The sequence below is a fragment of the Podarcis melisellensis genome (genome assembly GCF_964234715.1).
Source record: "Podarcis melisellensis genome assembly, chromosome: 4".
Classification (NCBI taxonomy): domain Eukaryota; kingdom Metazoa; phylum Chordata; class Lepidosauria; order Squamata; family Lacertidae; genus Podarcis; species Podarcis melisellensis.
In genome coordinates, this window is record NC_138531.1 from 64744292 (window position 1) to 64767442 (window position 23151).

At 41.5% G+C, this 23151-nt stretch overlaps 1 protein-coding gene across 1 annotated transcript in view; it reads right to left on the minus strand.

The window, feature by feature from the left end:
- CD247 (CD247 molecule) overlaps positions 1-15525 on the minus strand; it is a 40998-nt gene extending 25473 nt beyond the window's left edge. The window contains exon 1 of the mRNA XM_081907919.1: positions 15274-15525. Within this exon, the coding sequence (XP_081764045.1) occupies positions 15274-15331 (58 nt within the window). The 5' untranslated portion in view covers positions 15332-15525. The remainder of the gene's footprint in view (positions 1-15273) is intronic.
- Between the last annotated feature and the right edge of the window lie 7626 nt (positions 15526-23151).

Genomic DNA, 23151 nt, shown 5'->3' on the forward strand with positions numbered 1-23151 from the left:
GCTCACCCCACCACAGGGATTCGAACCGCCAACCTTCTGATCAGCAAGCCCTAGGCTCTGTGATTTAGACCACAGTGCCACCCTCGTCCTGTGGGACAACTTACTACTGAATAAATACAGATCAAATGGCACAGCAAATAATTTGAAGGGCATGAAAAAAATCACCAGGCTTATATCTCTTTATATTTAAATAGTTGCTACATCTCACATGGAGAATTATAGCTCTTTCTTCTTATCCTGCCAGGCTTCTGGAGCACTATGCCTTTCTGACCATTATTAGGAGATATTATTTGTTTCCGTCCAAGCTATTATTTGGAGAGATACTTCACACTTTACATTCACTTCTAATAGGGATTGTTCAAAGCTTTATCTTAACTTGGTGTGTATGGCTTACTTCAGGTGAAAAAGCTGTTTATGCACACCGCTTCCAAGATTTCTAGCAAATCTGCCTAAAGTGTATTGGAATTATTACTTTTTTGTCCATGGAAGAGATCCAGGAAGGCAAATTCTCCCATTGCCTCAAATGACATGATTAAAGCCATATCTAACTTGTACTTTTACCCCCAATTTGTGCTTTTGCTTCTAAAGAATTGAATGTGAAGGGAACACAACATGAAGGTCTCTTACCAAGCAACCTTTTCTATGTTTTCTCCCCCTTAATCTAATTCTTTGCCACTCTTGTGATCTACTAGCTGGGCTTTTTTTATCCTTTTCTCGCTTTCTCCCCATCTTGCCTGCCTCGGCAAGTAGCCTAACCTTTTACAGCTTAATTGATTTCTCTAACCAGCCTTTATTCGCTTGCTTCCCTCGTCACCACCATTTTCTCCTCCTCCCTGTCTCCTTTTCATCTTTTTTAGAATACAGGAAAAAGCTTTCCCGTTTTCTCTCTTTGATAAGCATAAATTGCACCCGGCTGAAAAGGGGGCATCAGTGAGGAAATCATTAGAAGGCCTGGTTCCAAGAGCTGCTAAGAACCCTGGTGTTGTTACGCACAAGAATAGGGCACAGGCCTGTACTTGGTGAGACCTGATCTGGAGAATCACATATGTTACAGCTTTCTTCTGTTTGCCAGGCAGCACCTGGAGCACTCAGCAGGGGCGATTTTCTCTCTCTTTTAATTCTTTTCAAGCACCACAGCACTGATGTTCAATCATGACTTTCATGAAGTTCAAGAAAGTGAACAGAAGTTAATAAGGCTTGTAACATGCACACACGCAAGGGAGATTAGATTTACTCTTGCCCCCCCCCCACTTGCCTTCTCCCAGTCACACCAGAAGTGAAGACGACCGGGAAGGAAGACCCCCTCTGAGTAACTACCGGTACTTAACCACAGTTTAACCTCTTGCTAAAGGTAAAGGGAAAGAGTTGGTTCATTTTTAATGCAGATATGGCAACCTATAAAACAGAGATGGCTAATAGTTCTTGTTCTGAGGGCCAAGCTCTCCTTTGGCCAACCATTGGGGGCAGGGGTTGGGGCATGCAAGAAATGCTTGTGGCCACCCCACTCTCTCAAACACACACAGTTACCCTCTCAGGGCAAATCAGCTGCAGAGGGGGAGCAAATGCCTCCTCCCTGGGCATCTAATGATCTGTTTAATGATGAAAGGGAGCAATCTCCATCCCCCACCAGGGTTCTGGGATGGGCAGAGAGGATTCAGCTTCAGATTCTGCTATATAAGCTGTTCTACATGCAAGAAAGAGCATGTAGAGTCCCACAATTATTTTTCACAAAAATATACTACGCAAAGGGTTTATTTAACCTTTAAAATGAACAGACAGCCTAAATTTGTATCCCTGCCACTCCCTTTGAAATGGTTCCATTGATCTTTTTTTCTTATCTACTGTATCTCTTCACATGTTCAATGAAAGTGTGTGGGGAGGGTGCATTGAAACAACTGTTATTGTACAGAGGACTCTCTTTACATGTTGGGGACTCCCAAATTTGTGAACAGAGCCCTCTATTCACTGTTGCAGGTGCTGGGTTCTTTTCAAACCCTGTAAATGAAGGCATGTAGGTGTGTGGAGGAGAGAAGAGCCTGCCACCGGCCTGCCACATCAAAGAGCCACCCACGTGTGTCAAACATGTGAAGCACATTTGGAGATTCTCACACGATGTTCGTACCTGGCACCATGCCATCTAGTTTGATCAAAAGGATAAGCAAACCCTCTGATAACCAAAATACCACTTTTATTCATATTGACTGCCATCCTGAGAGCTGTGTGAGTATAAATATAGCTTTGTGCAAATAGTGCTTCTTTCAACTGCCCAAATATTTTAGATGTTGCTCGGGTTAATCAAACTATGTAAATCTCATAATAAATTCTTCAGACACACCTATCCTGTAATTCAAAAGAATACATGGAAACCATAACAATTGGTTAATGGGCAGCCAAAAGAACCTAAGAAGAGCCTTCTTGATCGGGCCAATGGGCCATGTTGTTCAACATCCCGTTGTCACCGTGGCCAACCAGATGCTTGTGGGAAACCCAAAAGGAGGATCCAAGTGCAACAACACTGCCCATTTGTGATTCCCAGCAACAGGCATTCAGAGGCACACTGCCTCCATCTGTGGAGGTAGAACATGGCCATATCTCAGTTGGTCATGCAACAAAGGCCAAGGCCTCTTTAATATACCCCAGAGGAAAAATCACCAGGAATATGACATCATTACTTAAGAAAGCACATACAGAAACAAATTCCTTTGAGCAGTGACAGAGTCATGAAAGCTTAGGATGGGGGGGGGGGATGAGTACCAATTCCTAGAGAAAATGAGAAGGCAGCTATAACCATCAAGCCTTGCTCATGGACTTCCTGGAGACATCTGGTTGGTCACTGAGAAGCAGGATGCTAGACACTGATTTGATCCAGCAGGACTCTTATGTTCTTAAAATAGTAAGTAACTTGACTAAAGGCCACTTAGTGTACTCCAATGCATATTTACCCAAAAAGGAGTCCTATGGGGCTTGCATGCAAGTAAGTGTGAAGAAGAGTAGCACCTTAATGAGTCTGAGATCTTAGCTGCTTGCTACAGAGAAATCAGTACAGAAACACAACAAAGAACATGAGGAAGAATCTGGAGGATGAAGAAGAACTGACCTCAGCAAAAATATTGTACCAAATAGAACAGAATGGCTAAACAAGTACCAGAATGGAAATACCCTGGTTAACTCATGTCTTGTAAAAAACAACAACACACTATTAGACTAGAATAGATAACAGGAGTCTAATACTGTTACATTAGGGACGCAGGTGGCGCTGTGGGTTAAAGCCTCAGCGCCTAGGACTTGCCGATCGAAAGGTCGGCAGTTCGAATCCCTGCTGCGGGGTGCGCTCCCGCTGCTCGGTCCCAGCGCCTGCCAACCTAGCAGTTCGAAAGCACCTCAGGGTGCAAGTAGATAAATAGGGACCGCTTGCCAGCGGGAAGGTAAATGGCGTTTCCGTGTGCAGCTCTGGCTCGCCAGAGCAGCGATGTCACGCTGGCCACGTGACCCGGAAGTGTCTCCGGACAGCGCTGGCCCCTGGCCTCTTGAGTGAGATGGGCGCACAACCCCAGAGTCTGTCAAGACTGGCCCGTACGGGCAGGGGTGCCTTTACCTTTACCTTTAATACTGTTACATAGGAGCAGAATTACATACTGTTAATTCAAAATATCAGAATCCAGTTTAACAAGCTCTCTTTTTCCTCTATTATTTATAATATTTACTGGCATTTTAATGTATACTTTAATTTCAGCAAATTTAATTAAAGACCAGTTGTCAGCATCTAATTGCACAAGGGAAGCCGAGGGGTATATTAAGGAAAAGGTAAAAGAGGCAGAGCCCAGCAAATGTACGGTGGGGTGAAACCACTGTGATATTGACTGTTCTAAATAAACCTTTAATTCCACAAAACACTCAGGCATGAGGAGCAGAACTCCTAGCATTCCCATCTCTACTTGTTTTGCTCATCCCCGCCCCAGATTTCCAGGTTGGCAGAATGAAGCTGTCACTTCCACCAGCAGGTGCTGTCAGATCCAACTTCACTTCACAGCAGTTATTACATGAGATTAAGACAACAAGCTTCCCTGGGCAGACCAAATGGGCGTAATAGATGGGTTAACCTTGGATTAACCAGATAAGTGTGGGTGGGTTCACTTGAAATGACAATGCATTTTGTCATCCATTTTCTGTGAAATAGATTACTAGCACCAACACTTTCCACTGACTGTTGGGGAAAGAAGCCAGAGACCTGAGTCTAAGCCATCTCAGTAAACAAAGTACTGAGTGAAAAACAATTCACATTCTTGGTTACAATTCTTTTCCCCTGCAGCACAACACGTGCCACAGGTGATCTCGGGTCATTTTTTCCACGCTTCATAATAATTATGACATGGGGAACTAAATTAAGACACAAAAAATAGGCTTTTACAAGAAAAAAAGGCTTTTACAGGTTGTACCAACAAGTAGATGACAGGTGGAAATTAATATACAATAAATTACACTCTAATAAATATTTTTCTTATTATTATTACTGGAATGATGCATTGAACACACTCTGAAAACAGGATCTCTTCTTTCTGATACGCTGAATAAGATTTACCAGTGATCACTAGGCTTGACAATACAAGCTCCAGTCAGAATCTCCCTTCCTTGCAGTGCTTCAATTACTGCCAAGGCATTTGTGCCATATAACTTGATTTTTTTAAAAAAGAAAAAGGCAACACAAGTTTGAATTCACACTTACTCTGCCCAAAGAGCAAGAACATCCTGCTTCATTAACTGTCCCATGTTCAGAGAAATGGCTGGTTCTAAGAACTGCAGTGAAGCTTAAATGAAAGTAAAGAAAAGGCCAAGGCACAGGTGTCTGCACCCATTTCTATAAAAAAAGTATTTGATTCTTATAAGGCACTACATGGTATCTCACAGTCATGCCCTTAGTTTGCGCATGCAGTGGCATGGCACTCATTTACTTTGACTCGGTGTGTCTAGGGAACCCACACCGTGCGTTGTGTTTTACAGATACGCAGGACTGTCATTGTCCTTTAGACTCTACCTTGATGAAAGTTTAGGTCAGCAATGGGGGACTTCTGGCCCACCTGGTGTTGTGGGCTGACACCTTCTATCACCCCGGACCATTTGCCATGCTGGGTGAGGCGGGTGGATACTTAAATCCAACAACATTGGGGGGGGGCACAGTTTCCCCATGCTTGTTCTCCATATAATGCGAGAAAGAAACTTGGCTGAGAAAGCTTTGTCCCCATGCTGGGGATGGTGGCTGCCCTGGCTGGTACACGGGCACAAGAAGAACAGGATAATTTTAAAATATGAATCAATCAATGGTAAGATATCTCTGAACTCTATGGCTATGAAGTACAGAACAATCACTCCAGTTCTCTAGTCTAAACCAGCCTTTGACTTAATGGGTTATCTGTCCTACATGCCAGCTTTCCAAGGAACGCCAGGCAGCCAGGTAATTATTTTGCCTGCTGCTGACTGCTTCACACACATGCATAGCTTTAACCTCCATTCTGAGAGGTTGCAGGAGGGATGGAGAAAATTCATTCAACCCTACTACTGTGTTTTGCCTATCTGTTATATTCTCAACCAGGCTCAAGAGGCACTAGTATTTCACTACAAACCAGTTCACCACCAGCCCATCTTTTCAAGCTTCCATCTAACTGTTAGAACAAACATTCATAAGTGTTGGCTTCTTTCCCCTTCTGCCTCAACATAGAATCCTATTAGTTCCATTAAATGCCTGAAACAAAAACAGGTCATGATCAACTTTCTGGATTTTCCCTACAGCCTTTCATGCCCTTGAGGATTCCCTTTTCTCCTATAATCTGCTGATTCACGTGTACTTGTGATCTTTTCATTTTAATAGATTTTAAAGCAAACATGTGCTAAAGTAAGGAAAGAGTAAAAAAAACAAAAACCCACAACCCAAAATACAAATTACTTAGAAATATAAATTTGAAAAATCAAGTACAGATGACTAAAAGACCAAAACTGTAATAATGCAATTAATACTTTAACAATGTTTTTGCAAGTACAAAATATAATTATCTAGAATTATGCATTGTTATAGCTATCTTCCAGAGGGGTTAACATCTTAGCTGCATATACTTTTGATGAAGAGGGTGCTAGTCTATGCAAGCTTATGCTGTGATTATATGCATCCTTCTGCTACAAATATTTTAACTTCATTTAGGAGGTGGCTGGCTTATACTGTTGGCTGACCCATTTAAATCCAATTGAAGAAGAAAGCATGCCTGTCTGCGTACATCCCATTAATTAACTGGGCAGACTTTTCATACTATTTAGAGGCACTATCTATATTATCACTGACCTGTTTTCTGCAATGACAGTATGGATGTGATCAAATCTAAGCGAATCAGAACTCCAACTATTCCTCAAAACTCAACAGATCTTAAATAATCAAAACAAGGGGAAATTACAGTCCTGTACAATCCAAGCAATTTTATTGCAGGGGTGCAGAGAGCAAACTCTGAAAGGTTGCAGGTACCAGAAGCAAAATTGGCTGAGGCTGTGGTGATATTCTCCCTTTAAGACTAGCATGCAGGTTGTGTGGGAATTTGTTAGAACTCCTGGAATAATTATTTTAAACACAGATGTCTCTCATTAAGGCCTCAAGGCCAGTGTCAAACGGTAATCAGATACATGATGGGAGCAGGTGCTAATTCCTTTGGGAGGAAAGGGTGAAGGCCCATAGTCAGTGTTCCCTTAAAACCTGGGGCAAACATAAGCAGTTCTCCCTTCATGGAAGGTCAGCGCCTGTTCAGACCTAGAAGATACAGTGGTACCTCGAGTTACAAACGCTTCAGGTTACAAATTCCGCTAACCTGGAAGAGTTACCTTGAGTTGAGAATTTTGCCCCAGGATGAGAACGGAAATTGTGTGCCAGTGGCACAGTGGCAGCAAGAGGCCCCATTAGTGAAAGCACACCTTAGTTAAGAACAGTTTCAGGTTAAGAACAGACCTCCAGAACGAATTAAGTTCATACCTAGAGGTACTACTGTATTTTGCTTTGCCGCTCAGCCTGAATTTATGTGCATGTGGTTCTGTCAGCTAACTAGATAAGATAGTTATGTTTGTTTTTGACTCTGAGCAGTCTTAACTTGCATAATTGTTTGAAGCTTTTCATTTTTACAGAGTTTGGCTTTTAATAAACTTTATTGTATGCTTTTATGGGAATTGGCCTTGCTTGAGTTTGAACCTTCCAATCTTGACGACACTTTTCAAAGTGGCTCATTCGTCATAGAATTCTACATTCCAACCATGCAAAAACCAAAGGTTTCCACAACCTCTCTCTCCATCTCCCCATCCAGGCAGAGCAAAAACACATTCCAGCCAGGTAAACGCACACAAGGAGGGTGGACAGCAGAGCAAACGAGGGGTGTGACCTAGAGAGAGTCCTTGGAGCTGGACAGAGTCCTCACATTTGGCCCCATTCTGGAGGTTCCTCACCCGTTTCATTGTCTAGTATCTTCCAGCATAGTTTTTATATTGGCTGCACCTTCTTAAGGTGGCATTTCAGTGGTACTCCACTTCTTTTCCAGGTGTTTCAAAGAATAAGTCAGCCTGATGATCCACTTAGCATTATATTGTAAACTCAACTCTTCAGTTCCTTGAAGTGCCTTTAAAAGATACAGTATAAGCTCCTAGGAGTAGCAGCAATTTTCAACATAGTAGACCCTGGGCTGGCTAGCTAACTGCAGAGATTCAATTCTGGAGCAAAAGTATTTACAATATTGAGTTCTGAAAAGTATTTTTTTTAAAGATATACAGTGCAGTATTATGCATCTTTACTCAAAAGTATGTCCCAATGTTTCATATGGTCCAACTCAGGCTTCCTCAACCTCTGCCCTCCAGATCTTTTGGAACTACAACTCCCATGATCCCTAGCTAGCAGGACCAGTGGTCAGGGATGATGGGAATTGTAGTCTCAAAACATCTGGAGGACTGAGGTTGAGGAAGCCTGGTCCAACTCCATACTCCTAGTTTAGGAACTTAGCATTCATATCACATGGTGATGATGATGATGATGATGATACCATTTCAGCAACATAAATCACTACACCCCTGCAATGTGCACAGATCAGATCTTTCTGACATTTTTACTTTCCATACTCCCACACTGGGGAAAATAGATAAATTTTGTCCCATTGATTTCAGGGGGACCTAACTGCAAATCGTAGCAGCATAAATCCTATACATGGCTGCTCAAGATAAACAGCAAAAAGAATTCTGGCACCTTAAACACCAATACATTTATGATGCTTTCACTGACCACAGTCCACTTCATCAGATGCACTGTTCATCTTTATAGCACCCAGTGGAGACTGGTCCATTAGGTGGACCCTGCCCCACCAACCTGAGTTTTCTCTTAGACACCTCCACCTGCCTGCCTGATTACCCAATGAGTGGCAGCATTGCCTGTCAGATTCCTCCCCTCCTTTGGCTCTGGCTGCAACTACTTTGGCCTTTCAGCCTTCTGCCCACCAAGCACCACTAATGGTACCACAAGGCAACCTGAATTCATAACAGAGTTTGGAGCACCTGAGAAACAGTATGCAGAGTTCCAGATCCAGTACCTTGAAAAACACTGTTGGAATTCCATTAAACTTTAATTCTACCTGGGCTTCTTCAGGAGGAAAGGAGGAATAGACAGACAGATAGATGATAGATAGTATTGCTGATTTATAGAGCTCTCTCACAATATTTCTCTCTCTCTTTATATTTCTGCCTTTCTGACACATTGTACTGGTAAACAGCAAGATCCCTTTGTTTTTGCACTTCAAAATAGCAAGAGAGCTATTTTCAGACTGCTTACTGGTTTCAGACCACGTTTCAGACTCCTTCTGGGTTCTTGGGAAGCCACCATTTCTCCCACTCTGCAAATGTATAAAGCATCTGCCCACATGGAACAGCCAACCTGTGTGTTTACACAGCACACTGTGTACTTACATGAAGTGTCTCCATACAGTGCATACATGGTGTGGAAGCAGCCATCATGTGGGGTTCTTCCATGTCATATGTTCCCGGAGGGACACACAACACAAAGTCAACACACTGGGCAATGTGTAAACAGCACAACCCTTAAACTGTGATTGAACTTCCTCTTAAATACTTCCATCCTATTAATGAAAAAAAATTCCAAAGACAACAGCACCAAAAGGATGCAAACCAAAATATGATGTTTTAACGGATTTAAAAAACAACTACTGGCCTTCTGCTTGAGAAAGATCCAAAGTTACTACTGTAGGGGGGAAATTATGAAGTCCTAACATAACTTTTAATTACACAATTCATTTAAATAATGTCAAAAAATGCATGTCCACACACAACAGCTCTTCCTAAGCAAAATCCATTTTCTTTTCTTTATAAAATACACACCGCTGTCCACTTCTGCTGTGTCACTCTAAACTTAAGTAAAGAACATGTGCTAGAAATATTAAATATTAAGGCACACAAATAGAAATTGAGTTTTGCTTTGCTTTTAATGTGGCATACGTTGTTAATTTTTATCTATTTGACCCATTTTCTAGCCCGGATAACGCCAATGAAAACAACATGTTGCTTCATTCCTTAGGAATTTATCAATGTCTGAATAGAACACGTTTGCTAGATTATGCTGATAAATAGAAAATACATAGAAGTTTAGCTGCTAAACCGTTAATGGAAGCTACCCAATTTGCTTCTTTTTGTCTGATGCATCAACGTCCCAGTTCACAGCCTGCTATGAATTAATGAAATCACTGTGCATAAAAAGGTGCAAAATGGCTATAAATATTAAAGTCTCCTTCAGATTTTCCTGTCAGCATTCATATATACAAACAAGGAAACGGACAATGATCAATGGAGAACATCTGATAATTGGAAAGCAGAACTGATAAACATTTCCAAAACAATAAGCATCGTATTGATTATCTGTGTTAGCATATTTAGTCCCATGGCTTGTGACAAGTCTCACAGTATTACAGAGGTTAAGCTGTACAGAAGAAGAAATGACTGCTTAATTTATGGTAAATGCCAGCCACAAGCTATCTTGATTCTCTAGAGACTACTAATATAATCAAAATCCTCACACACATACCTGCAAGGAAAGTGAAAGAAGATATTAAATGGATATGGAAAGAGGGGTGGTGTGTATCGGTTAATCTATATATCTATTTGAAATGTAGGGTATCAGCACATGGACTTGGAAGGTACCAAACAGTGGGGTCAAGCAGGGCAGACAAACAGTGTGGAGGGGGGGTCAGGATCCCCTCCTGCCGCTGCATTCAAACCCCCTGGAATCTCCCAGCAGCAAAGAGCTGTGAGTAGGTGCTCACTGTCATCTATTAGAACAGGGAAGCCAATGCAGGGGGGAGGGAGTAGGCTCAGATGATACACATCCAATTTCAACGTCAGCCATACTTCTTTTCAGTTTGCCCCTTTGCAAACCAGAAGAATTGTAAGAGGAGGGGGAGTTGGGGGAATTTCAACAATTGGCACACTAATTACAAGCCCCCGAGAACATCTGTGGGTCCCCCACTTATGTATGCATACAACATCTCTAATTATTGGCACGGTTGGTGGGTTACAGAGTGTTTAAGAGCAAGACACTATCAGTGCCCTCCACACACAATGAACAACAGTTGATTCTGTTTAATCTTGGATAATCCCTATATAATAATCCTAATTTGAATTTCATTTTTAAAGGATATTAATGAATTATTACTATTAAACACAATAAAGAGGGACTACCTTGGCTTGCACTGCGAGGCATTTTTGCCCACATACATTTTCAAAACAAAAGGGGGACTTTTTTGTTGGGGGAGGGATTCACAGTGTTCCTTGAAAAACAAGGTTTTTTCCTCCTTGGAATTCTGTCTTCCCTGAGTAGCGCCAGCCAATCGGGAATTGCATAAGAAATGTTATGAGTTACGTGGCACTGTATAGCTCTATATACTCTATAGCTGATGTATCTGGGCTGCACAGTTTTGTCCATATTGGTATGTGGAAGGGAGCAAACATTCTTGTTGATAAGGCAACTGGGCTGGCAGGACCAAAACTGTTGACTCAATTGTCTTAGCAGCAGAAACCATTCGCAAGTAGGATTGAATCCTTTTAAGACCCTCCCAGCCCAAGCCAGAGGGTGGTTTCTGGGAACAAGGCAATATTCACAAAGACAGGCCCCTAATTTTGATTCAACCATATACATACTAGCCAAGAGCAAGAACATATTTCTTTTCATACAATTTTTCTAATCACCTTTCAGGAAAGCGAAATGAGACTAAACTTCATATAAATGAAGGTTATTTTTCTGCTCTCATTACCAGATACCGACATTTTCAGATTATTGTTGCATCTTGTACTAATTCAGAATGCTTGAGGGGACGTTGATGCATTTGTTTCAGTATAATCTAAAACACAAGTACGCAAAGCTGCTTTCTGCAGTCAGTTTTTCAAAAACAATGGCATTAAATGCAGGTGGCTGTGACAGCTATGCTGGCAAACTTGCGTGTCTTCAAAGAACACAGGGTGGAAAACAAGTCCTAATAGCGATGGTGGCAGCAGTTGTTGTGGGCATGTTGTTGTTGGTATTGGACTTGCCTGCATAAGCTACAGGTGGCAAATATGGCTTTCCTGTGTATCTTGTGTTACAAAGGAATTGAGTTGGAAACTACTAACTCATCACACCATCTAGAAAAGCCCAGCTACCAGGCGACTCAGAAAGTATGTGGACCCTAGCAACTTGCTATGATAATGAAAACTGCCATGTGTTCTATCAACACCAAGAAATTTAAATCACTGAGAACGTAATAGCCTGGCTGGATAAGGCCCAAAAGGCCCATCTAGTCCAGCATATTGTTTTCACAGTGATCAACCAGATCCCTATGGGAAGCCGGCAAACAGGACCTGAGTGCAACAGCACTCTCCCCACTTGTGATGCCCAGTGACTGGTATTCAAAGGCATACCGCCTCCACCAGTGGAGCTAGTCGGACTTACCAATGAATGAAGGTCTATTATAGGCCTATACATCATTTATGCAAACAATGCTATATGTAGATGTGTTTTCAATCAACAAACAGATGGATTCTGCTTAACACCTTGATAGAGAAAATAAAAAATCCTTACAGGAATGGAACTTCTTCCCTGTGATGGATAACCATATAGGATTATCAAGTTCATGCGCCTGAAGCTGGATTGGTGAAATGGACGCTCAAATCATTCATCATAGCCATGCATTTCAACATTGCATAGTTTTCAGTCCTTAATTTGCTTTCTCTTTTGATCAGAAACCGTTTATATGTTTCCAAAGTTACCTGTGCTGTACCTTGCTCCAAAGCAGTTTTTATCTCAAAATGAACTAAAAAATAAATAAATCACCAAACTTCATGCACAGAGATAAATGGATATGGTCTTGTTGGCGTATCACGTTTCCCTTGGCTCCTACCTGTTTAGCTTTTAACCAGTGGACTGTTTCCAAGGCCTTATTTTAATGGTCTGTCATCTTTATGGCCATGTTCGAAAAAGAAAAAATGGCTAGTATTTCCCTATACTAATATATTCATTGGTAATAACTGACAATAAATTGGACTGGTTAGCTGTAAGAATGGTGTTAATACTTAGACCAATTTAAAGTGTGCCCAGGAGTAAAGTGCAAAAATTTTGCTAGATGGTCTCTGACCACTGAAACATTTCTGATGGAACATACCTTTAAAACAAAAAGCTCTCTTCTTAAGGTCCAAATAGCAATATTACCAAATTGCTTTGATGGCGAATATGCCAAATATATTGATGATGTACCATGAGACCCAGTAGTTATTAAGAATTGAATATATATATTTTAGCAGCATGGGGTCTACAAAAATAATACATGTTTATGGAAGTCGAATTCCATTTTGTTATTTAATGTAGATAACAGTTATATGCTGACAAAAATGATTCATTTTGTATTATTTATTGGGAGACGTGCCCTTCATTTTGCCCTTGTAGCTATATTTCTTTTTCAGTCAAGGACTATCGGACATGAAACCCTAGACTAAATGGATGTTATGATATTAATACTACCATTCTGGAAACCGTTTTCTCTTTAAAGTTATGATTATATTAATACGTTTATATAAATAATAATTTAAATAAATAATATTTAAATAATAGTGCACTAGTTTCTAGTGAAACTAGAAAACTAGAAAAGACTGAAGAAAATAACTTCTTGTATCAGGGATATTTGTAGTTTATTTCCCTCCGATGTCCATACACATGATGGGTATCCTCTATCCCTGTGCAGGTACAGTGCCCACATGGAGAACCCCAAAGCGTTCAAAGCTTTCCTCCTTTCAGCATGCCCATATAAGTGTGTGTAAGCAGAATGACAAGCTACTTTTAAGGAATAAGAGGCCTGTATGATATCCAGTCTTCCCAATCCATTCAGCTGAGTTGCCTTAGCACAGAAGTTCACACAACTTGACTGAATGGATGGAACACACACCGACACCTCTTTCCCGTGGGGGGCACCTTTGTCAAAAATAGAAACATAGCTCTCTTAAGCAGTTTGTGGAAGCTGCTGTATCCAATCAGGGAAGATACTTTAAACAAAATTGCACAGCTGTAATATTGTATTAGCTCTGTGTGTGAGTGTGTGTAGAAATACAAATTAAAATAGATAAAGATCTAGCTTAGGAATAACTTCTATCTAGAGCCTGGTGAATATGCTTCATTTCCCTCAAAAGCTTTCTAAATGCTCTGGGTTCTTCATGGCTCTCTATACCAAATATCTCAACCGCACTATACCATATAGGAATGCTATTAGGAATGCAATCAGCTCCCACATAAAGCTGAGTGGGTTCAACCAGTTCACTTTTGATTATTTTATCAATATTTGAAGTATACGTAAGGAGAAAGGAAAGAATTTACAAAGTAGGTATTGTGCCATAGCCTAATATGGGTCTCCTAATATGTGCTATTTCATAGCTAATAGCTATTAAAATATTTCACACCCAAATCAAGCATCAGACTAGGCTTAGTGTAACTAAAGTCCTTATTATGCTATTAATTGTATAGTGGTATTGAAAGGCGGCCAATTAATGCACAAAATCTAGTAGAACCGTCCAGTGCAAAACTTGGAATTACCTTTAATATTTCCAACTTATTTTACATTTTACTGTTGCTAGGAATTTATCTTGAGCAGAAACGCAGAAGAATAAACAAGTTTGGGTGCTTTCTTTGAAAGAATGTTTCTAACTATCACTCAGAAAACCATAGAAGTATAACTGAAGCAAAATAACATTTTGGAAACTGATATTGAAACACAAAGCAAAGTTTACAGATTTCTTTTAACACAGAATTAGGACATACATCTGTGCTCATTTGTATGGCTTGTGTATGCTTGTTTTTTCAGACATGCAAGTCCCACTGTAATCAATGACCCTTGCGCTCAGGTTAACAGCACAGAAGATTGCAGTCACAGAGGTGCTAAATATGTGAAATGTTTGCTGGATTTCCATCCCAGACATAGAAACAGTTGGGTAAGATGAAAGCATACAGCATGGTTTCAGTCTTACTTACTCAGAAGCAAGCCCCACTATGTTAAGGACAAAGTAAATGTGCATAGCATCTTAGTCCAATCATAGAAGCAGCTGCTATATTCAAACACGCCATTGCTGCTTCCTTATTTCCCACCAATGTCTGAATCAATTCAGAGTTTGACCACTGCCAGCTTCTTTTGGAGAAGGACTCCCCCACCATGGGAGCAATATGTGCTTTAGAAGTCCTAACAACTTGGAATCTGATAGCTCCTCCCTTAACCAAGTTTCAAGAATGGCAACAATGGTTCTTATCCAGAGGATAATTGGGATGCTTTGTGGTCTGGCCTTCATGAGGAACAGAACTCTACTACGGATGATTGCAGGGGCAAAGGAGGAACTAGCAGGTGGTCAGTAATTCCAGAGATACTCCTTCCTGCCCACCTCTGCATGAAGACACCAACAGGCCACAGTGTAGTTTATACCTCCAGATATGGTTCATTATCTTTTATGCCACCCGTGCTCCTCACCAGCCCACAAAGCGCCAATATATGCTGTACTTTTAAAACTAATTATGGGGCTGCAGTTTTCCCACTAGAGCATAGCTAGCTGTAACTAAGAGGGTGCACATACGGCAGAAGCTCAAACAGAGACTCCCCTCCTGGTACAAGGGGAGCATCAACCGTGGCGTCATCTTGCCTCCATTTAGAAAGGAGTTTCAAAGGAGTTTCGTACCAAAATATGAAAAGCTAGCCTTACCCGTAATTGGGGTCCATGCCTGCAGGATGGCGGCGAGGAGGATTCCTTTACACTTCATCTTGCTCCCCCCAAGGTCGCAGGGCAGGGGGGGGGGAGTCTGGAGGCTACAATTTAGCAGATAGTGGAGAAAAGAAAAAGAAAAGGCACCTTCACTGGCTTTGTTCTTCTCCCTGCCTCCACAGGAAGTGCAAAGCTCATAAGATCTTTCGGAGTCCACATGCTGGCAAGCTAGTTGAAACACACACCTCCTTTTGCTCCACAAACAGAAAGCTTGAGAGTTTTTAGAACTTTGTTAGGTGTTTTTTTTCCTTTTTTAGTATGAGGTGTGTTTTTAAAAAAAGCAGCTGATAGCAGCTCAACAGGTAAAGACATCTCATTAAAGACAGTAATTTACTCACTTTACAAGAGGATTTGTATAGAAGCTGTGTCTGCTTTTAAAAATGGGTGAAGGTGTTGACTAGGTATAGGAACAAAGAAAGCTGCCTTGTACCAAGTCAGACTCACTGGTCCATCAGCTTCAGGTCCGTCTACACCAACTGGTAGTAGCCTTCCTGGATTTCAGACAGGGGACTCTCCCAACCCTACCTTGAGATGCTGGGGATTAAACCTAGGACACGCTTTAATTAAGATGCTCTGTCACTGAGCTATCATCCTTCCCCCACTGCAATTCCCATTGAGAAAAGGCTAGCACAGGTGGGTTTTTAAAAAATAGTTACTAGCCTTTAATGCCCAAACTAATAATCAAATCCAGATGGGATTGCAGTCGTTTGCAGCTACCAGCAAATGGAGAGAGGCCTCAGGGTTCCTGGAAGACATGCTCTTCCTCATCTTCCATCATATAAACATAGGAAGTTGCTGTACAGTGGTACCTCAGGTTACATACGTTTCAGGTTACATACGCTTCAGGTTACAGACTCCACTAACCCAGAAATAGTACCTTGGGTTAAGAACTTCAGGATGAGAACAGAAATTGCGTGGCGGCGGTGCAGAAGCGGGAGGCCCCATTAGCTAAAGTGGTGCTTCAGGTTAAGAACAGTTTTCAGGTTAAGAACGGACCTCCAGAATGAATTAAGTACGTAACCACAGGTACCACTGTATACAGAGTCAGATCGTTGGTCCATCTAGCTCAGTGTTGTCTACACAGACTCGCAGTGGGTTCTCCAGAGTGAAGCTGGTGAACAAATACACAGGAGCAGCTGCTCTCTTATTATTGCTAATGTTGCCACACACTTACTAGATGGTAGATGAGCAGGCAGCAATGGTGAACAGGTGTGGCAGCAGGACCAACAGGCACACAGCAGTGGGATCCCAGGCCTCAGCAGGGGCCCAACCATGCCATCCTCTGACCTTGCCTCCAGGATCCCCAGACCTCACCACTGATTCTTTGCAATAGTTGTTCAGTGCAAGCCTATTCCTATTTACTCAGAAGTCAGTCCTATGCGTGTTCAGGGTTTCAGTCCAAATGGAACAAAGAGGTTGTGTGAACTGGTTCAGTTGCTTGAATCTATTTAGTTCCTACTGAAGTCACATCACTGCCTTACCACAAACCTGTTATTAATAGTAGAAACTATAATGCAGCTCTTGTCTTCAGTACTCAAATACACCCTCTCCATGGAATTCTAACAAAAGCCCTGCAAGGGACTATTATCCTGGGAATTCAGATAGGAGGCTGGGGCTAGAATGTAATGGTTTGGTTCAGTTCATGAGATTTCAACCAGGGATCTCCAGCATATAGCTTATATTCTTAACCAATGTACAATGCCAATTTAGGTGCTGTGCTAAATTAGACTAGCTGTGTGCTTTGTGCAGCTGTTAATAGAGAGGAAAAGACACACACAAATAATCAGTTATGCTAATTTGCTTGAATATACATAAATTAGAAGTTCCCCTTGATCAGCAGTACTGGAGAACAACAGTAGCCTCAGATGACGAGCCTCAGAGCGGTCAGGAAGCAACTATGCTTGATTTTCTGAGAATATATTTCTGTCTATAGGCTTACCCAATACAAAACCCAATGCACTTTCAAGATATTTTTAAGTGAGGTGTAGACAGTGGGCACGTTCAAACCTGCAGTTCAGTGCCCTTAAGCCCATCAATTTCAATTTTTTTAGCACATAGAGCTCTGGTTTGGATTGTGGTCAAAGCCCTCATGGTAGATTCTGTGTCCTTCATAACTTTGAAAACAGGCACTACTTCTACAAGATGCAGGGAAAATGCATATTGGTAAAATAAAATAAAAATCAGGATTTTACAACAAGCTAGACTTAAACCAGGGCTAGCCCTACCATGCAAAAGGAGTGGGGCAGGAATGGGGGAAATAAAGGCATAACTAGGTGTCTGACGGGTGGCAGATTTTTAAGTTGGCCCTTGAAGACAGTGCAAACAGCAAACTGTCTTGGGTCAACACTGACTTGCATTGGCCAGAACTGCTCACCCAACCCCCATCACTTTACTTTGGTTTTGTAGTTCAGCATCTACTCTATGCAATGCTTTTTTAAAATGTGCATGCATTTAAATTAATTAACATGTGCAAATAATGTTACCACCTCTTGTGGGGGCGGGGGGGGGAAGCTGTCATTGCTCATTTGCATGGAAATTCATTTAAATATATGTACATTTTAAATTGTCCCTAGCAAAGCATCGGCACCAAGTTAGTGGGGGGGGGGCAACGACAATTCCTCATCAGAGAAAACAGGCTGGCATTGCCCGCCCAATTTGAACGCCTCTAGTAAATTAACAAAGGCAAAATGTCCTTCCTAAGGAGACGGCATCTGCTCCTTGAAAAGTCCATTTGTCCCACAATTGCAATTTCTACCATCACAGTACCTTTGTAAGCTCTTGCCTGCCTATTTCCTTTCTCCTCCTAATTCCTCTTCAAACAAATGTTCCTCCCCTTTTACATTATGGCCAGCTTGATTCCAGGTTTAGGGTGTTACGTAATTTGCCCTTGTTTATTAAAGATAACTCTTTTGAAGGCTGCCTCACTTCAATGAAGTGAGATAGAGTTTTAAGGATCAGAAAACAGGGTTGATCATTTCCTGGCATAGGTTCATGCTGCTAAGGCTCCGTAATCACCATACTTCACAGCATATCCCTACACCCCAAGAATTCTGGTATCTGTAGTTTTCTAAAGGTGCTGGGGATTGTTGCTCTGTGAGATGCAAACTGCAGTCTCTAGGGTTCTTTGGGGGGGATGTGTCTTGTATGTACACAGCCTTATGTGCAGTTATTTTGGAGTAAGCCACATTGAGCACATTGGATAAAGCAAAATATGGCTAGCCTGTGAATAGGCCAGCCCCCTTGGCCTCGGGGGAAATGAAGCAAAGTGCAAGAATGGTAGAGAACTATTTAAAAGGTGGCATATAAAACTGGAGCACCATCAAGCTTCTTGCATTTTTATTGTTTCTTTACAATTGCAGTTTATTAAGACTAGTGTTCATTTAACCATTTGAGACTAATTATTAAGAGGGCTATGAGCTGCCCAGACAGGTGCACTTTTTTTCTCCTCCTACTACTAATAAATACTTGATTGAGATTATGCATTCTCCTTTTTTGTAATACTATAGGCAGAGTAGCTGGGTCTCATATTTAATCTTTCCATGCTTAGGAGTATTTTAAGAATTCTTTGTCAAAATAATACTACAGCTAATCCAGAATGCGGCAGCTAGACTGGTGACTGGGGGCGGCCGCCGAGACCATATAACACCGGTCTTGAAAGACCTACATTGGCTCCCAGTACGTTTCCGAGCACAATTCAAAGTGTTGGTGCTGACCTTTAAAGCCCTAAACGGCCTCGGTCCAGTATACCTGAAGGAGCATCTCCACCCCCATCATTCTGCCCGGACGCTGAGGTCCAGCGCCGAGGGCCTTCTGGCAGTTCCCTCATTGCGAGAAGCAAAGCTACAGGGAACCAGGCAGAGGGCCTTCTCGGTAGTGGCGCCCGCCCTGTGGAACGCCCTTCCAGCAGATGTCAAAGCGATAAACAACTACCTGACATTCAGAAGACATCTTAAGGCAGCCCTGTTCGGGGAAGTTTTTAACGTTTGATATTTTACTGTATTTTTGGTTTCTATGGAAGCCGCCCAGAGTGGCTGGGGAGGCCCAGCCAGATGGGCGGGGTATAAATAATAAATTATTATTATTATTAATTATTATTATTATTGGGTTACACAATTCAGTACAAGGCAGTATTCCCATGTCTTCGATAACCAAGAGAAAAGAGAATTTCATTAGGTACAGCTTCTCCAAAAATCAGATCAGCTGCCAGACCAAGATTTCAAAACCCTTACTGCTGTGGTGTGGTGTGCATGTAAGACTGAAAAAGTAAATGTGATTCAAAATCGGAGGGATGCCTTAAATAAAGGACATCTGGCAGCCCTAGCTGTCATAGTACTGCATTGTAGGGAGATGTACCTAATAAACTGTCCCTCCCATGCTACTATTAACAGTACATAGATCTGTCTTATGTTTAATCCAAAGAAAATGATTTAATGCCACAATCCTATATTGGGTTTGTCTAGCCTACAGTGGGAGTTTAACTATACTCAGAGGAATTAAGGTGCACCTGTTGTTGACAGCAACCGTCTAAGAGGGGTAATTTTCCCAGGATAGGCTATGCTTCCACAGACAGATATACCATTATGTACTGTCACTGAATGTTCACAGGCAACAGCTACTTTGCTATAATCAAAGTACTTATCATAGGGAAGCATCTGCTGCAAAATCTTCCAACAGTGATGGGGTGGGAAAGGGTGTGTGTATGTTCCTGCCTTGAATTGATCTCTTCCTTGCACTAATAATGCTTCTCAACTGGGGTGAAGGAAAACAGCTTTGCTTCCTGGTAATCAGCATCCTGGAATCTTTTCCTCCTTCAGTGGAAAAGGAAGCAGAGACAGTGTTCTATTTCTGTGATGACATAATGGCATTAATAGTAGCTATCGTCATATAAGTTAATGTAGTTACGGTAAGAATAATTTCTTTCCTGCCCTTAACTGGAAGGTCCCAGATTAGGCTACAACATATAAACACAAAAAACAATCGTGCCAATAACTCCAAAGTCAATACAGTGGTACCTCTGGTTATGAACTTAATTCGTTCCAGAGGTCCGTTCTTAACCTGAAACCATTCTTAACCTGAGGTACCACTTTAGCTAATGGGGCCTCCCGCTGCCGCTGCGCGATTTCTGTTCTCATCCTGAGGTAAAGTTCTTAACCCGAGGTACTACTTCCAGGTTAGTGGAGTGTGTAACCTGAAGTGTTTGTAACTCGAGGTACCACTGTAATCTAAACAGCACATTACAGGGAAGATACAAAAAAAAAAGCAATTCAACATTCAAAGGTCAAGGTAAATAGTTATACCTTTAGCAACTGACAAAAGCTGTGAATATATGGTGCAACACACACCTCTATGGGGCCATCACCGAGAGAGCTCTCACAAGCAACCGCTGCTAAACCCTGAGAATGGCAGAACCACCAGGAGAGCCTCTTCTGCTGTTCTTAAACCCCCAGTTGGTATAGGAAATGAGATACTTTTCAGATATGGATTGACTCAGCTGGGTAAGAATCACCTATCACCACCAAGACATAGGTACCCAGAACCACAGCACAAATATCCCTCACTATTTCTAACAATGTGATCCACAAATTCTTTTTTTTTTACCCCTTATTGTCTAATGTGGTAATACTTGTTTTCCATCACTAGATGTCACTATAGCATGGTTTGTTTGAACACTTTGAACAAGGAACAGCAATTCCAAAATGAGAAACAAGCCCCTTAGAAACAGATAACATTGTCATTTTAGGTAGTAAGAAGAAATTTCCACAAGCAATCAAGCATGTGCTATAGGAGTTGGGGTGGGCAGAAAGAAGACACTGTTGAACAGATCCACCTCATAAAAGACCTATAAATTGAGTTTTTTACTATTTAAAAAAAATCTTACTGCAGTGTGATAACTAGCATATTCTTACCTGGCTTACATTATCTGGTTCTGAATTGAAACATACAAAGAACCATATAGCATATGTAAACAAATCTGTGTGAATATTTGATTCTGTAAACCTATGTCTACACAAGAGCAGCTCCTGAGCTGTAATCATATGTCCATATAAATGCTCCACTTCAGAACCATATAACCCTGCAAAACATGTAAATGAGTGAGCAAATACTATGACAACATGTCTAACTGCAAACCGTTAAATTCAAAGTGGACGCTTTCCTATCATTCAGTAAATAAATCGTCATATGCAGGTGCCCTCAGCCTTCCGCTATCAAACTTCTCAACTTTTCAGACTTTGACATTCCAGAATTTGCATATTCAGACATCATTGTGTCAAATCAACATAGGTACAGTGGACCTGTAAAATCCAATATTAACACACACTTCAATACACAACCATAATATGTAGCCATGGGGAGAAAAACACACAGATCTTGCATTGCCCCGTATGATTTAGGAAGCTAATTCATCCTCAGAGATAACCGTTCAGTGTTTCAGTTCTTGTGTAGTGCTCTTGCCTGGAGTAACGGCAACCACAGGGTTTGAAGCTTTAACAGGAAATAAATGAAAAGTCAAAAAACAAACCTACGTCAGAACCAAGTTGGGAGTTATAAATAACTCATGTATTGTTACCACAGACAGCTTATCCATAATCATCACTCACAAACTGCAGCTAAGAACAAGCCAGCTGCCTATGCACAGGCTCTCCTGAGGCCACTTAATACAAATAGGGCTGGCAGGCAAAATGAATAACTTTGTCACCTGTGAGCAGGAGGTGGAGATGTGTAAAGCTTGGGGAAATGCACTCTCAAAAAGTATCCCGCGGAGCCCAGCTCATGCTTAGTCAAAAATGATCATATTTTAGTCCCAGGGAGGAAAATCAAAGCTAATACTTAAAGCCGATTTTAGAGATGCTCACACAAAGATAATGGGCACTAAGTAGCAAGTAGCACAGTATGGCGAGTAAGTTGGTAACCCTCAGTGGGGTACACAGGTGATTTGTTGTGCAGAAAACGAGAACAATCTCATCCACAGAGCACAAACCAGTGATTTATATTGAGAAAGTTTAATGGAATCGTAGTCTTCAAATTGCTTTACTGTTTGACAATGTACGTCTCCCCCTTACCGGGAAGTTTCACTGCTATAATTGGGTTCCGCTGTGCTAATCTCCTCAAAATGCAGCAATTGCTAGCAAATAGATATTAATTGCTGTTTCCAAAGGGATTATCTCACCTCCACCCTGCACATTGACCAATCCCCGGAGAGCATACAAAAGTAAACAGGAATCTGTGACTCTGTATTTTACTGCAGCCAGTCCTGGAAGAAATACTCTACACATTTCCTTGTTTCTCTGAACAATAGGTATCATTTGAAGCACATTCCCACCCCTAACAACTGCCTGCCTCTTGCTACTTGACAGGCAATGGAAGAGAGGGACATGCATACAAGCAGTCATGCCCAAAAAGAAAGAATACACAGGTATGGTACTAGAGGTGAGAGCACTCCCATACAGTGCCGATTTAATCACTTGTTCATTACATTTCTCTTCAAGCGGCACTAGACATTTTAAGAGGAGATTATATATACACTAGCATTTTAAGATTACAATCCATTGTTGCCAGGCCTTCATTATAAAGTGGCCTGTCAAATGCTGTTTTAACCAGCAATGGCTGAATCTGTATTACACTGAAAAAAGCAACTATTTCAGCTCACAAAACCAAAGCGTTTCTCTTCTACGATGGCAACTGGTGATACCCGCTCAGATGGAAGTAATTCAAGTGTCATTCACAACCTAAGTTATGTGGATTGATTTTGCCCATTGGGGAACAAAACCAACACCATCTTACAACCCATGCAATTCTCACCTTTGATTATTTTATGTC